Genomic DNA, 17,911 nt, shown 5'->3' on the forward strand with positions numbered 1-17,911 from the left:
ATGCTTGAAGTAAGAAATGATGACTTTAAAAAAGTAGTTTTCTACTTGTGAGTGTTGATGACACAGCTTTGCAACACTTGATATTCTAGTTTCAAGCATGTTTTACTCAATATAGGTCATCAAATCTCAGCAACAAGCTGTAATATCTTACTGAGATCATTTAGGACCAAAACACTTAAAACAAGTAAAACACTCTAACATAAAATCTGCTTAGTGAGAATAATGATCTTATCAGACAGAAAATAAGCAAATATCACCCTTATTTGAGATATTTAATCTTACTTAGATTTCAGTTTTTGCAGTGTGTATTGCTTGTATATTAAAAAACAAGGGGAACTGCACTTTTTTTGGAATTTTGCCTATCATTCACAATCATAAGAGACAAGTACACACGTCTTTTTTTATTTTTTTATTACAATTTTAAAGATAATGAAAAATGCTTGAAAGATGCAGTTATTGGTAGTCACCGTTGTGGCCTTCCATCAACATTTTATATACCGTATTTTTCGGACTGTAAGTCGCAGTTTTTTTCATAGTTTGGCCGGGGGGTGCGACTTATACTCAGGAGCGACTTATGTGTGAAATGATTAACACATTGCCGTAAAATATCAAATAATATTATTGATCTCATTCACGTAAGAGACTAGACGTATAAGATTTCATGGGATTTAGTGACAGATTGTTTGGTAAACGTATAGCATGTTCTATATGTTATAGTTATTTGAATGACTCTTACCATTATATGTTACGTTAACATACCAGGCACGTTCTCAGTTGGTTATTTACATACTTGCCAACCCTCCCGGATTTTCCGGGAGACTCCCGAAATTCAGCGCCTCTCCCAAAAACCTCCCGGGACAAATTTTCTCCCGAAATTCAGGCGGAGCTGGAGGCCACGCCCCCTCCAGCTCCATGCGGACCGGAGTGAGGACAGCCTGTTTTCACGTCCGCGTTCCCACAATATAAACAGCGTGCCTGCCCAATCACGTTATAACTGTATAATGATCGAGGGCGAGTTCTTGGTTTCTTATGTGGGTTTATTGTTAGGCAGTTTCATTAACGTCCTCCCAGCGCGGCAACAACACACAACAACAGCAGTCACGTTTTCGTCTACCGTAAAGCAGTTCGTCTGCCGTAAACAGCAATGTTGTGACACTCTTAAACAGGACAATACTGCCATCTACTGTACATGCATATGTGACAATAACATCTAGGGCTTTTAGAGAGTGCATTGCACAACTGCGCACACAACAAGGAGACGAAGCAGAAAAACGAGGAAGATACAGCCGTGGCGACGCCGACGACGAGTAAGATGAAGAAATACGCTTGTAAGCTCCAAGCCGCAGCTGCGATTGGACCTGGATAGCCTCCGGGAAGAAGTAGTGGACTACCAAGTGCTTGGCACTGAAGATCTTCCTCAGGAAGCAAATATTGACCAGTTTTGGGCTATGCTAGGGAGAGATGGAAGATTCCAGACTCTAGTGCATTTGATGAAAGCACTTTTGTGCGTGCCACACAGCAATGCATCATCAGAGAGGGTGTTCAGCATGGTTAGAAAAATAGTGACAGAGAATAGAACAAGGATGGACAATTCAACCCTTAACCCAGCAATGAGTAGATGAGTGTTATGTGTGTGTATATGTGTAAATAAATGAACACTGAAATTCAAGTATTTCTTTTATATATATATAATAAAATAAATATATATAGCTAGAATTCACTGAAAGTCAAGTATTTCTTATATTTATATATATATATACATATATATATATATATACATATATATATATATATATATACATATATATATATATATATATATACATATATATATATGTATACATATATATGTATATATATATATATATATATATATATATAAATAAAATAAACATATATAACTAGAATTCACTGAAAGTCAAGTATTTCTTATATACAGTATGTATATATATATATAAAATAAAATAAATATATATAGCTAGAATTCACTGAAAGTCAAGTATTTCTTATATATATATATATATATATATATATATATATATATATATATATATATATATATATATATATATAAATATATATATATACATATATAAAAATAAAATAAACATATATAGCTAGAATTCACTGAAAGTCAAGTATTTCTTATATACAGTATGTATATATGTATGTATGTATATATATATATATATATATATATATATATATATATATATATATATATATATATATATATATATATTAAATACTTGACTTGGTGAATTCTAGCTGTAAATATACTCCTCCCCTCTTAACCACGCCCCCCCCCCCCCCACCTCCCGAAATCTGAGGTCTCAAGGTTGGCAAGTATGGTTATTTATGCCTCATATAACGTACACTTATTCAGCCTGTTGTTCACTATTCTTTATTTATTTTAAATTGCCTTTCAAATGTCTATTCTTGCTGTTGGGCTTTATCAAATACATTTCCCCCAAAAATGCGACTTATATGTTTTGTTTTCCTTCTTTATTATGCATTTTCGGCCGGTGCGACTTATACTTCGGAGCGACTTATACTCCGAAAAATACGGTATTTGTAATTGTGTTTGACTTTCTCTTCTACTCTTACCAAATAGCATTATTGTCGTTTTACTGAGATTCAAAGAGAGTCTTTTTTTGGTCAAACCATGAGGAGGAGGTAAAGAAGGAGGAAAGGCTCACCGAGTATTTTCAGGCTGCCGTTGCCGACTCCATCGCGAGCGTAGAGGCCCCAGTAGATACAGTGGAACAACAAGCTGAGCACTGGAGGGGAGAGAAGACGTAGAGCACGGAGGCAAAAGGTGAGGAGGAGGAGGGTTCAAACAGGGGATGATTTAAAGAGGTGAGAAAGAGTTGAGCACAGTAGGTCAATGTGCTTTGCTGAACACACAGGATTCTACATGTGTGCTGCTTGAATGTAGATTACTGCGGGCGTGCACTCATTGTCACCCTTCAAACATGTGTGGGTGTACTCACCCTCCACACCTGCGGCCGTGCACTCATTGTCACCCTTCAAACATGTGTGGGTGTACTCACCCTCCACACCTGCGGGCGTGCACTCATTGTCACCCTTCAAACATGTGTGGGTGTACTCACCCTCCACACCTGCGGGCGTGCACTCATTGTCACCCTTCAAACATGTGTGGGTGTACTCACCCTCCACACCTGCGGGCGTGCACTCATTGTCACCCTTCAAACATGTGTGGGTGTACTCACCCTCCACACCTGCGGCCGTCATAAACATTTTGTAGGTTGTGTGAAGAAGCTGTCTCCCCTTCAAATTGTCTGCAGAGGAAACAGGTCAAAGGCACAAAGTGACGGAGGTGTGTTTGTGTGTACTGGAAGGGAGAAGGAGGAAGTTGCGATAACAGATGGCGTGGAAGGGAGACAATGAGAAGGCGGCAGATCGACGGGGAGCGAGCGATACAGCAGCATGCGTTCGTCCCGCGGCCTTTCTCCGTTCATTTGCCAGGGCATGCATATTTTACAACCTAAAGAAGCCGTGGGGGAGAATTTACAGGTGGGTGGCAGGTCGTAAACATTAACGTGCGCCCACGGCCCCTCTGCGTGCCTGATGCTTTGCCCTTTGGGTACGTTTACAGAACAACAAGACGGGAAAGTTTCAGATGCAGATGTTGACTGTTGAAAACAACTTCAAACGCCGGAATGTGCATGCCAACCACAAGTTGGCGATGCTGGTTTTTCCCACTGAATAAGACCGCCTTTTAGATGTGACGTGTGGCTGGCGTGTCATGGAGACAGAGGTGCACGACGTACTCTGATTGATTGATTGAGACTTTAATTAGTAGATTGCACAGTACAGTACATATTCCGTACAATTGACCACTAAATGGTAACACCCCAATAAGTTTTTCACACTTGTTAAAGTCGTAATTGTAATCAATTCATGACACAGATATATACTATCATCATAATTAGAGATGTCGATAAATGCGTAAAAATGTAATATCGGAAATTATCGGTATCGTTTTTTTTATTATCGGTATCTGTATTTTTATTTATTTTTTTTTTTTAATTAAATCAACATAAAAAACACAAGAAACACTTACAATTAGTGCACCAACCCAAAAAACCTCCCTCCCCCATTTACACTCATTCACACAAAAGGGTTGTTTCTTTCTGTTATTAATATTGTGGTTCCTACATTATATATCAATATATATCAATACAGTCTGCAAGGGATACAGTCCGTAAGCACACATGATTGTGCGTGCTGCTGCTCCACTAATAGTACTAACCTTTAACACTTCATTTGACTCATTTTCATTAATTACTAGTTTCTATGTAATTATTTTTATATTGTTTTACTTTCTTTTTGTCAGGACTTGATCTTGGGTATTTGCTTTTCCGGAATGCAACGGAAAATTGGCACGGGCGAGACGGGAATGTAGGTACATGATTTATTTATTAACTATAAATACAAAAAAAAAAAAGGATCAAACAAAAAGCGCGCACAGTGGCGGAGAATAAACTATGAACAATTAAACAAAACTTGCAAACTATTGCTTGAATAAAGAAAACTTACTTGGCATGGGCAAAAAAGGAGCAGCGTGAACATGGACATGAAAAAATGGACAGAGCATGAATGTGGTGAGGTCGTCAGGACGAACAACAGAAAATGAATGAACTTAAATACTATGGACATGATTAACAACAGGTGGGTGACTCAAAACAGGTGCGTGACATGACAGGTGAAACTAATGGGTAACTATGGTGACAAGACAAGGGAGTGAAAAGACAGAAACTAAACAAAACATGACTTAAAACAAAACATGATTACACAAACATGACACTTTTTTATTCAAGAAAATGTTTTTAATTTATTTACCTTATTTTATTATTATTTTTTAAAAGTACCTTATCTTCACCATATCTGGTTGTCTAAATTTGGCATAATAATGTGTTAATTCCACGACTGTATATATCGGTTGATATCGGTATCGGTTGATATCGGCAGTGTTGGGACTAACGCGTTACAAAGTAAGTTTCGGCGGTAACTAGTAATCTAACGCGTTATTTTTTATATTCAGTAACTCAGTTACCGTTACTAAATGATGCATTACTGCGTTATTTTACGTTATTTTTTTATGTAGTATCGGCTAGAAACAGAAGATCTGAGTGTTTTATTGCTGCGCTGCAGTGACATGCTTCTGATTCTTCCTCTACGCAATACAACGTAAACCGTTGGCCAACCAAAAAGTAACCACAGAACACTATAGTGTTCTGTGGTTACTTTTTGGTTGGCCAAGCGGACGTGACGACAGGCTGTCCTCACTCAGATCCGCACGGACCTGGAGGGGGCGTGCCTTAAGTCCGGCTGGAAATCGGGAGAAATTTGGGAGAATGGTTGTCCCGGAGAGAGGCACTGCAATTCAGAAGGGTTGGCAAGTATGAGATATTCCCACTTCTTTTCTTTTGTCGAGCACAAAGAAAGGAACATTTTAGTTAAATATAAGTTGTGTCTTGGATCAAAGATCCCGTCTACTGCCCAAAACAACAATTCAAATCTGCCTGGTTAGGCTCTGTGTATGTCAAGTGTGCCTTCCTTAGGTGAAGACAGCTTTACAGCTATGTTGTTATTATGCTGTTTGTTACTTATGTTGCAGCTATTTCAAATAGTTGTGTCAATTTGTTCTGGCCTGAAATAAATTGGCCCTTTGAAACATATCTTTGTCTTTGTGTGTTGTATGTAGAGCACATTGTTTGTGTGTTGTATGTAGAGCACATTGCTTTCTGAGTTGAGTGATGCAAATGCATGTCAAGTTGATCAACAGATTGTATTATTCTCCACTACAATAACAGTACTGACATGAAGGCTAAAAGGGCATTAATGGGAGCTTAAAAAAAAAGAAAGTAGAATAAGTAACTAAATAGTTACTTTTCACAGTAACGCATTACTTTTTGGTGTAAGTAATTGAGTTAGTAACTGAGTTACTTTTGAAATAAAGTAACTAGTAACTGTAACTAGTTACTAGTTTTCAGTAACTAACCCAACACTGGGTATCGGTAATTAAAGAGTTGGACAATATCGGATATCGGCAAAAAGCCATTATCGGACATCCCTAATCATAATACAGTCATCACACAAGTTAATCATCAGAGTATATACATTGAATTATTGACATTATTTACAATCCGGGGGGTGGGATGTGGAGGGTTTGGTTGATATCAGCACTTCAGTCATCAACAATTGCATCATCAGAGAAATGGACATTGAAACAGTGTAGGACTGACTTGGTAGGATATGTACAGCGAGCAGAGAACATAGTGAGCTCAGATAGCATAAGAACAAGTATATACATTAGAAATACTCCACAAGACATCTTCATGGGTTAGGGGGGGTCAAACTGTTTTTTATTAAGGGCCACATATGTGGCAGTTATGGCCCTCAGAGTTCCGCTTGGAACTGTAAATAATATATGAACATAAATGCAAAAGGATTGGCCTCGTGTTATTGTTACACGATTGCCTCTGCATTCAATTTCTATGTATTTTTTACGTGCACTAAAAAAAAAAAAGTGGCGATTTTGCGTTAAAATGCTGGCAGTTCAGTAGTCAGGATTTTACCCTAAATTTCAGTTTTTTTAAATTTTTTACAGCATATTACTGTAAATGGAAAAACAGTATTACTGTTTTTTTTACAGTACATTTCTAATGACTGAGCTGCCAGTGTATTACTGTCAAAACTCCAGTTTTTGTTGTATTACCGTAAATAGAAAAAATGCTACATTTTTTATGCTAAAATTCTGGTGAATGAGCTGACAGTTCTTTTATCGTAAAATCTACTGTCATTTTTACAGTATACAGATTGATGGATAACTTGATTTAAAATAAATCAATACCTACATACTCAAAGTTCATACATCCACTGTACAAACATACATATACACATACTGTACATATACAAACCCCATTTCCATATGAGTTGGGAAATTGTGTTAGATGTAAATATAAACGGAATACAATGATTTGCAAATCATTTTCAACCCATATTCAATTGAATATGCTACAAAGACAACATATTTGATGTTCAAACTCATAAACATTTTTATTTTTTTTGCAAATAATCATTAACTTTAGAATTTGATGCCAGCAACACGTGACAAAGAAGTTGGGAAAGGTGGCAATAAATACTGATAAAGTTGAGGAATGCTCATCAAACACTTATTTGGAACATCCCACAGGTGAACAGGCTAATTGGGAACAGGTGGGTGCCATGATTGGGTATAAAAGTAGATTCCATGAAATGCTCAGTCATTCACAAACAAGGATGGGGCGAGGGTCACCACTTTGTCAACAAATGCGTGAGCAAATTGTTGAACAGTTTAAGAACAACCTTTCTCAACCAGCTATTGCAAGGAATTTAGGGATTTCACCATCTACGGTCCGTAATATCATCAAAGGGTTCAGAGAATCTGGAGAAATCACTGCACGTAAGCAGCTAAGCCTGTGACCTTTGATCCCTCAGGCTGTACTGCATCAACAAGCGACATCGGTGTGTAAAGGATATCACCACATGGGCTCAGGAACACTTCAGAAACCCACTGTCAGTAACTACAGTTGGTCGCTACATCTGTAAGTGCAAGGTAAAACTCTCCTATGCAAGGTGAAAACCGTTTATCAACAACACCCAGAAACGCCGTCGACTTCGCTGGGCCTGAGCTCATCTAAGATGGACTGATACAAAGTGGAAAAGTGTTCTGTGGTCTGACGAGTCCACATTTCAAATTGTTTTTGAAAACTGTGTACGTCGTGTCCTCCGGACCAAAGAGGAAAAGAACCATCCGGATTGTTATAGGCGCAAAGTTGAAAAGTCAGCATCTGTGATGGTATGGGGGTGTATTAGTGCCCAAGACATGGGTAACTTACACATCTGTGAAGGCGCCATTAATGCTGAAAGGTACATACAGGTTTTGGAGCAACATATGCTGCCATCCAAGCAACGCTAACCATGATTGTCTTGCTTATTTCAGCAAGACAATGCCAAGCCACGTGTTACATCAACGTGGCTTCATAGTAAAAGAGTGCGGGTACTAGACTGGCCTGCTTGTAGTCCAGACCTGTCTCCCATTGAAAATGTGTGGCGCATTATGAAGCCTAAAATAGCAGAAGGGAGACCCCCGGACTGTTGAACAACTTAAGCTGTACATCAAGCAAGAATGGGAAAGAATTCCACCTGAAAAGCTTCAAAAATGTGTCTCCTCAGTTCCCAAACGTTTACTGAGTGTTGTTAAAAGGAAAGGCCATGTAACACAGTGGTGAACATGCCCTTTCCCAACTACTTTGGCACGTGTTGCAACCATGAAATTCTAAGCTAATTATTATTTGCAAAAAAAAAAAGTTTATGAGTTTGAACATCAAATATGTTGTCTTTGTAGCATATTCAACTGAATATGGGTTGGAAATGATTTGCAAATCATTGTATTCCGTTTATATTTACATCTAACACAATTTCCCAACTCATATGGAAACGGGGTTTGTACAACTGCATGCATTTTCTGTTAAAATGCTAAGAAATGATCAAGTACTTAAGTGACGCATACTATTTCCAGGCTTTAGTGATGTAAAACCACTAGGCCACCTACTCAGTGGCCGAGCGGTTAGAGTGTCCGCCCTGAGATGGGTAGGTCGTGAGTTCAAACCCCGGCCGAGTCATACCAAAGACTATAAAAAAATGGGACCCATTTCCTCTCTGCTTGGCACTCAGCATCAAGGGTTGGAATTTGGGGGTTAAATCACCTAAAATGATTCCTGGGCGCGGCCACCGCTGCTGCTCACTGCTCCCCTCACCTCCCAGGGGGTGATCAAGGGGATGGGTCAAATGCAGAGGACAAATTTCACCACACCTAGTGTGTGTGTGACATACATTGGTACTTTAACTTAACTTAACTTCAAAATGATGTGGTGAGTCAGACATAGACATATTGTTTTGCCCAATCATTCAATTAAACACATTGCTCTACCTAGTGGGAAAAATGCGCATGACAGTTTCATCAACACAAACTATAAATACAATCTATCGCTGTGGGATTCAAACAATAATGACATCTCCTGCTGTTAAATCAATTGGCGTACGTGGGAAGGACTAAAAGTCCAATTTAGCTGCAAGAAGAATCACAGTGTTTGCACCATGCCGTGTAAATCGCTCTGAAAGGACTGCAGGGAATTTCGTCAAATCCTCAGCTTCACCAACATTGCAGATAAAAACGATGTGGAGTCACTGACAATGGAACAACAGGGTGTCACTGTTGGGAGTAGAAAAAAAACAACCAAGAATTCAGAGAACTTTGCGGTTCACTTGAGCTGCGGAGCACGTGACTGAAATGTTCCATTTTAGTTGCTCGTGACGTCTTTGGAGCTTTAACCTTCCCCTTGGCATCTTTCACTCGCGGCATTTTAAGCCAACATGAAAGAAGATTCTTGCAAAATGACATTTGAAAAACGGAAATCTGATGAAATTTAATTTGCAAGGGAGGTGCATGTGATCTGAATACACTGCATAAAGTCAGTGTTCAAAAACAAGAAAAGAAAATACAAAAATGTATTTTATTTGAACTAAGCAAAATTATCTGCCAATAGAACAAGAAAATTCGGCTTGTCAAGACTTTCCAAAACAAGTCAAATTAGCTAACCCCAATGAACCCAAAAATACCTTCAAATAAGTATATTCTCACTAATAACAAGTGCACTTTTCTTGGTAGAAAAGAAAAAATTAGACCTTTTTGCTCAATATGTTGAAAAATATTCTTTTTTTCCCCCCCAAATATTTGTATTGAATTGTGCAGACAGTACAGTATGATGGATCATGGCAACAGCAAGTTGAGCTATCTGCACATTTTACAATATGTAACATAGTAAACCCCACCCCTTACAATACCCACCCACTTTAATTCCCAAGGTAATTGTCACCTAGTGCCCACAACAAATATAGACGCAAAATATTCTTAAATGAAGTAAATGCTAGTGCCATGCTCGGCATCATGATTTTTTAATTTCATGCTTGAAATAAGAAATGATGACTTTAAAAAAGTAGTTTTATACTTGTGAGTGTTGATGACACAGCTTTGCAACACTTGATATTCTAGTTTCAAGCATGTTTTACTCAATATAGGTCATCAAATCTCAGCAACAAGCTGTAATATCTTACTGAGATCATTATAGACCAAAACACTTAAAACAAGTAAAACACTCTAACATAAAATCTGCTTAGTGAGAAGAATTATCTTATCAGACAGAAAATAAGCAAATATCACCCTTATTTGACATATTTCATCTTACTTAGATTTCAGTTTTTGCAGTGTAAGAGCTCAAGAACAGCTAATTCAATCAAATAATGAATCATTTGATAATACATGGCTACAGTACATGTATTAGGTTTCAGAGGTGGGTAAAGTAGCCAGAAATTGTACTCAAGTAAGAGTACTGTTACTTTAGAGATTTATTACTCAAGTAAAAGTAAGGAGTAGTCACCCAAATATTTACTTGAGTAAAAGTAAAAAGTATGTTGTGAAAAAACTGCTCAAGTACTGAGTAACTGATGAGTAACATACACACTCATATCATATATATATATATATATATATATATATATATATATATATATATATATACTGTGTATATATATATATATATATACATACATACATTTACATTGATATATACAGAATATCATTTAAATGTATTTATTTTGCTGTTTTTGTTTACATGTTAAAGGTGTTTTAATGAATATACATGCATGTTTAACATATAGATTCCTTTCTTTCATGAAGACAAGAATATAAGTTGGTGTATTACCTGATTCTGATGACTTGCATTGATTGTAATCAGACAGTAGTGATGATAAAGTCCACGTTTTCAAATGGAGGAGAAGAAAAGTTCCTCCTTCCTGTCTAATACCACATGAAAGTGGTGGGTTTTTGGCATCTTATTTGTCCAGCTTCCATATTCGTTTTTATACACTTTACAAGAAATATATTGGCGTCAAACTCCGTAGCTTGCTAGCTTGTTTGCGCTGGCTTTCGGAGACTCTTGTTTTGAAAGCGCAGGCGCGATGGAGAGGCACTTTTATTGTGAAGACAGGAACGTCCTCATGTGCGGTCAGTCTTTAGGCTTTTGACGGGATGTACGGTTGAAATAAAAAAGTATCTTTTTTCCTTCACACTTTTGATTGATTGATTGGAACTTTTATTAGTAGATTGCACAGTACAGTATATATTCCGTACAATTGACCACTAAATGGTAACACCCCAATAAGTTTTTCCACTTGTTTAAGTCAGGTCATGTGACCACCTGGCTCTGTTTGATTGGTCCAACGTCACCAGTGACTACATCTGATTGGTGGAACGAAGTGAAACGTCACCAGTAAGGCAGGCACTTTGAAGGTCTGTCTGACAGACCAAAACAAACAAAGCGTGCATTAACAGATCGATAAACATTAGTAGCGAGTAGCGAGCTGAATGTAGATAAAAGTAGCGGAGTAAAAGTAGCATTCCTTCTCTATAAATATACTTAAGTAAAAGTAAAATTATGTTGCATTAAAAATACTCTTAGAAGTACAATTCATCCCAAAAGTTACTCAAGTAGATGTAACGGAGTAAATGTAGCGCGTTACTACCCACCTCTGTTAGGTTTATCAGCAAAAATAAGTACTTGTAGAGGAGTTGTCCAAGGAAGAACCCATTCTGTGCCCATTGTTTACTCGTCCCTCACCCTGTTGCTCAACCCCTCCATCCTATTTTCACTCACTATTCACTCTCTTTCCCTCTAATGTGGTCTCTATCTCGAAACAGAAAGCTACTCCGTAGAACTTGGGGTCTGTTCAAAGTTTATTCCCTAACGCAGAGGTCTTCAACAAATACCGCAAGAAGGTTGTTAAATCTTTGTCTGCTAAAACTTTATCTAAATAATATTTTTTATACATATTAGGGTTGTACGGTATACCGGTACTGGTATAGTATCGCGGTACTAATGAATCAAAAACAATACTATACTCTGTTTGAAAAGTACCAGTTCCCGTGACGTCATGACATTGCTGGTTTTACGAGCAGAGGAGCATGTTCGGCAGCGCACTATCACGGAGTACTTACAAGCAGACACAGTGTGTAGACAGAAAAGGGAGAATAGACTCATATTGGCCTAAAACATAAAGATAAAGATGAAGCTATAACACTGAAACGCCCTCAGGAAGAGGTGCTTTAAAACATGGCTAGCTAGCGACGAACGTCCATCCGCAATCTGCAGTGTTTTAGCTACTTCTAAATCACTAAGCCTCGCCTCCATGGCGACAAATAAAGTACGTTTCTTACAAGTATCATCCCTACAGTACGAGGAATAGCTAAACATGCTTCCCTACACACCGTAGATCACCGGCGTCACAATGTAAACAAATACCATGGGTGGATCTACACCTGACATCCACTGTAATGATACCAAGTACAGGAGCGTATCTAGTCGATACTACTATGATTTAGGGGTGTAACGGTACACAAAAATTTCGGTTCGGTACGTACCTCGGTTTAGAGGTCACGGTTCGGTTCATTTTCGGTACAGTAAGAAAACAACAAAATATAAATTTTTTTGGTTATTTATTTACCAAATTTGTAAACAATGGCTTTATCCTTTTAACATTGGGAACACTATAATAATTCTGCCCACGTTAATCAACATTAAACTGCCTCAAGTTGTTGCTCAGATTAAATAAAATGACAAAACCTTTCTTCTCCATATAAAAAGTGCAACATTAAACAGTTTCAAGTCAACTCATCATGCTTAATTTATTTCAGCATTTGGGAAGCCTGTAGTTGATTTATTATGTAAATGTTATATTTTTATCAACATGTGATAGCAGGGACCCTGCCATTCAAAACTAGGCTGCTCCATTACTAATGATTAATGTAACGAAAGCTGAAAAGATAGTGCAATAGGAGAGACAATTCATCCCTGAACACCATGGAGTTCATGTAGGCTTAATGATGCACTTACATTATTATATCAACTATCAGAGACAGAAACTCTTCATTTAACATAATGTCCTTTTTTGCTACTTCAACACAGCCCAATCAAGACAGAAAAAGGTAAAGTGAAATAACAGACAGGGCTTTGATGTCCATAACACACACACACACACACACACACACACACACACACACATGCATTTTTACAGCTTGTCTTTTATAATTTTGACAAAATAATAGAATGATAAATGACACAATATGTTACTGCATATGTCAGCAGACTAATTAGGAGCCTTTGTTTGTTTACTTACGACTAAAAGACAAGTTGTCTAGTATGTTCACTATTTTATTTAAGGAAAAAATTGCAATAAGAAACATGTTTAATGTATCGTAAGATTTTTTGGGTTAAAATAAAGCCAATAATGCCATTTTTTTGTGGCCCCCCCTTATTTAGAAAAGTAACGAAAAGTATCAAAATACATATTGGTACCGATACCGGAACTAAAATATTGGTATCGGGACAACCCTAATACATATAAATATTTTCAAATTAAAATGTTAAATACACATTGATCCAACAAAGCGTAGTGAACAGATAAGTGGGCTGATAAGACATTTGCACTGGAGTTATTTGCAGGGAGTGTAGTGGAAGGACACAGTTGACAGACAGCGTGATGTGAGGGTTGAGGGAGCCATCTGTCGCTGCGCTGTGCTCACTGTTTCCAGTCACGCTGTCCTAAACTGAGGAAGTTTACAGTAATGTCACTTTTTAGTTATCTTTACAGACTTCATTGGGCGGTGCGCCATGGAAGTGAAAATGAACGTCATTAAAAGCTGACAGAGGATAAACAACAGCCAATATTAGTAGCAAATGTCTTCCCTGTTTATTGACTATCACCATTGAGCTTCAATAAGAGTATTAATGGTCATTACAATCAGAGTGGTCATTGATTCTGTGCCGTTACCAGATCTGGCAGGAGAAGAGAAGGTTATTCTGCCTGAAACAATATTTTAAGAAAGTACAGTAGAAACGCCTTAAAGACAATCACAGGGGGAAAATCAGTGTAACCGAGGGGCATTTATTTATTCTTGTATTTATATATATATATATATATATATATATGTATATATATATATATATATATATATATATATATATATATATTTCATATATATATATTAGAGATGCGCGGATAGGCAATTACACAAAAGTCGTCATCCACCCGCCATCCACCCGAACTAACATTTTATCAAATCCACACCCGCCCACCACCCGCACGTTGTTATATATCTAATATAGACGATGCAAGGCATTAGTGAGGTTATAAAGCTTTTGCCTGTTAAAGAAAGGAGACTGATCCAATGTAGCAGAGACATTCAACGCGTGCCACGCATTAATATCTCTTGGCCACGCATTAGTGGCTAAGAGATATTAATGCGTGATAATATTATTTATTATTATTATAGTATTATTGTCATTTCCATTAAGAAAGTGTTGACTATTGTTGCCAATGCCCTCAGATCAGGAGTGCGTTCCTCACACTTTGTGTGCGCAGTTGCAGCAAGCAGAACGATGCTTTTAAGAAGTTAAAAAAATGTTTTAGAAAGACTAGGCCTATATTTTCGTTAGGTAAAAAAAATGTTCTGAATTTATTTCAATGAATATTAACTTGTTAACGTTATAATGCTCAAATAGGGACGAGGGCGGGGTGCACAGTGAAAAAGTGAACAATTTTGCGACAAAGATGAACCTTTATTGATTGATCTGCAGCCATGACAAAATATCAGACAATCTCCATTGTCAACGACAGGCAGGAAAATAAAGATAAACACATAGCCTATGTTCTAGGCATAGGCATAGGCTCATACGTTTTTAAGTTGAAATAAAAAAATAAATAAAAAATGTGCCTCATAAGCCTTAGGCTGTCAATCACGCCCACAAACTTAAATTATACAATAACATATGCATGTCATCCCTATTTAAACAAAAATAAATTAAATAAATTATAATAATAAATTACCTGCAACTTATTGGCCAAGGCAAATAGCTGGTCTTTTTTCCCCTGGTCTTTAGTATTCCCTTTTTTAGTTTGTCGTGTACCATGTTTGCTGCCGGCGTTGCCATCTTTTTTTTTTTTTTTTTATGTTGTAGTGTGTTGTGGTGTGCTGCAGTGCCTGATGAATAATTGCCTGTTTCAAAGAGTGCTGCTCGTTTTTCGTATGTGGGTAACATTTAACTATGTATATATATTTCCAAATTGGTTCAACCGCCACCCGCCCGATCTATTTAAAATCTATTTATTTCGTCATGTCACCCGCCCGACCCGCAGATTATCCGCGGACTCCGCGGTTGTGTCCGCAAACCGCGCATCTCTAAGTTTCAATGTAACTGTTTTTATATTGTTTTACTTTCTTTTTTATTCAAGAAAATGTTTTTAATTTATTTATCTTATTTTATTTTATTAATTTTTTTTAAAAGTACCTTATCTTCTATATATATATATATATATATATATATATATATATATATATATCTTATCTAGGGATTTCCGATAATGGCTTTTTGCCGATATCCGGTATTCCGATATTGTCCAACTCTTTAATTACCGATACCGATATCAACCGATACCGATATCAACCGATATATACAGTCGTGGAATTAACACATTATTATGCCTAATTAGGACAACCAGGTATGGTGAAGATAAGGTACTTTAAAAAAAAATTAATAAAATAAAATAAGATAAATAAATTAAAAACATTTTCTTGAATAAAAAAGAAAGTAAAACAATATAAAAACAGTTACATTGAAACTAGTAATTAATGGAAATGAGTAAAATGAACTGTTAAAGGTTAGTACTATTAGTGGCCCAATCATGTGTGCTTACGGACTGTATCCCATGCAGACTGTATTGATATATATTGATATATAATGTAGGAACCACAATATTAATAACAGAAAGAAACAACCCTTTTGTGTGAATGAGTGTAAATGGGGGAGGGAGGTTTTTGGGGTTGGTGCACTAATTGTAAGTGTATCTTGTGTTTTTTATGTTGATTTAATTAAAACAAAACAAAAAAAAAAAAAAAAAAAAAACGATACCGATAATAAAAAAACGATACCTATCATTTCCGATATTACATTTTAACGCATTTATCGGCCGATACAGGCCGATATTATCGGACATCTCTAATCTTATCTATATTAATATTATTATTTAGTTAATTGAAGTGAGGCAGGATGTAACGCACAGCATTTTTATTGTAAAATCCTGAGAATTCTGGAGTGTTTAACAAATGTAATGTGTGACATGACGGTCAGAGTTGAGGCACGTCACTCAATTGTGCCTCAACATGGATTGTGGACTCGGCTAACTACTGGCCCGCTGTGCAGTGAGACCGTATTGCTATATGAACTATATTATACATTTCCATAGTTTAGTTAGCTGAGGTATATAATGTACAGTGTATTTTGTCAACAACTGTATGTGTGTAAAGTATTTCTTGTGCTGAGCGATCATAAAACTGCTGCGAAGACGCACTGGCTGAGGCTCCCGTAACCCCGCCTCCTTCGCCGCAGACTGCACCCCCCGACGGGAGCGCCACACCAACCAAAGCCCACACCCAAACCCTCCACGTGCAAGACCGAATCCACCCAAAAAAAGTCACTTAACAAGAAGCCAAAAAATGCAAAAACAACAATGCTCGCGCCGGAGGAGCCGTGGACGACTGCAGGGACACAACATTAGGTACACCTGCAGACCGCAGCACGGATTTCATATTTCATTCATTCACAACTCCTCCAACACGAACACCACTGTTCCCGCACTTATAAGTAAAGGTAAGACCATAATAAGGTTTTTTCTTATTAAATGTGCTTTTTTGTGTGCTACAGTTTGTATGTGTAAAGTTAAAGTTAAAGTTAAAGTACCAATGATTGTCACACACACACTAGGTGTGGTGAAATTTGTCCTCTGCATTTGACCCATCCCCTTGTTCACCCCCTGGGAGGTGAGGGGAGCAATAATTGTTGGTGATTTAACCCCCAATTCCAAGCCTTGATGCTGAGTGCCAAGCAGGGAAGAATGCTGGTATGAGCTTTTAAACATAACCCGTTAACTGCTGCCAATCAAATGGTGAATAAGATACTCTTTAGGGTTCATATGTTTGTAAATCTGACTGTGATGAAGTCAGTCATGAACCTCACCGCACGTCACTGGTTCCCCTAGTGTCCAAATTACTCTAAATTAAGTCTTTGTTACTTAGAATATGTTCCCCATACTAAAGTGTTACCAAAAACATATAACTTTGTCTTGAATTTGAATTTTTGAAGGGTTTGGTGAATGAGCATTTAAACTGCTGGGGTTCGGTGCCTCCAACAAGGTTAAGAACCACTAGGCCACTGAGCTGGTAAAAACAACATCACAACAAGGAGCAAGAGTGTATTTGGGATCATTTGGCCTTGACGGAGGTCTGTGCTCTCCTGAGTGCCATTTAAGATGACTTTATTGTAACTATTGGAAAGGAGCGCTACATTTCTCCCGCCTCCAGCCTCAAATGTCTGCATCCCGTGAGCCCAGCAGGCTTACAAGCATGCCGCTAAGCATCCTTCACCAGCAATTAAAAATGTAAACGGAACCGATATGAAAACCACCTTTTTTCTCCTCCATTATGCTTTCTAAAATCTGAGCTAAAGTGCTGCTCTGGTGGAAAGTTTCATGACTACAAAGCTCTTTCTCAGCGTCCAGGGAGAAGAACAGGAGAAGCTACTCCGATGCCATCAAGAAAACATGACTTTACAAAAGGCAATGAGACTTACTGACAGATACTTACAGGCAAAGTAGCAGGAGAGCAGGAACACCATGGAGAAGATGACCAAGAAGGTGATGTCTGTCTCCAAGATTCCTGGAGGAAGAAGTC

General features: G+C 37.6%; 1 protein-coding gene across 3 annotated transcripts in view; it reads right to left on the reverse strand.

The window, feature by feature from the left end:
* The window catches only part of tmem145 (transmembrane protein 145), a 122,802-nt gene that overhangs the window by 27,010 nt on the left and 77,881 nt on the right, over positions 1-17,911 (reverse strand). The window contains exons 7-9 of one of the 3 annotated variants that reach the window (XM_061947145.1): positions 17,825-17,896; positions 3,234-3,302; positions 2,700-2,780 (exon numbers count right to left, since the gene is read on the reverse strand). In XM_061947145.1, the coding sequence (XP_061803129.1) occupies positions 2,700-2,780; positions 3,234-3,302; positions 17,825-17,896 (222 nt within the window). The remainder of the gene's footprint in view (positions 1-2,699; positions 2,781-3,233; positions 3,303-17,824; positions 17,897-17,911) is intronic. The other 2 variants (XM_061947152.1, XM_061947160.1) reach the window with 2 other exon arrangements.

This window comes from Nerophis lumbriciformis, linkage group LG04 (genome assembly GCF_033978685.3).
Source record: "Nerophis lumbriciformis linkage group LG04, RoL_Nlum_v2.1, whole genome shotgun sequence".
In the NCBI taxonomy this organism is placed as follows: domain Eukaryota; kingdom Metazoa; phylum Chordata; class Actinopteri; order Syngnathiformes; family Syngnathidae; genus Nerophis; species Nerophis lumbriciformis.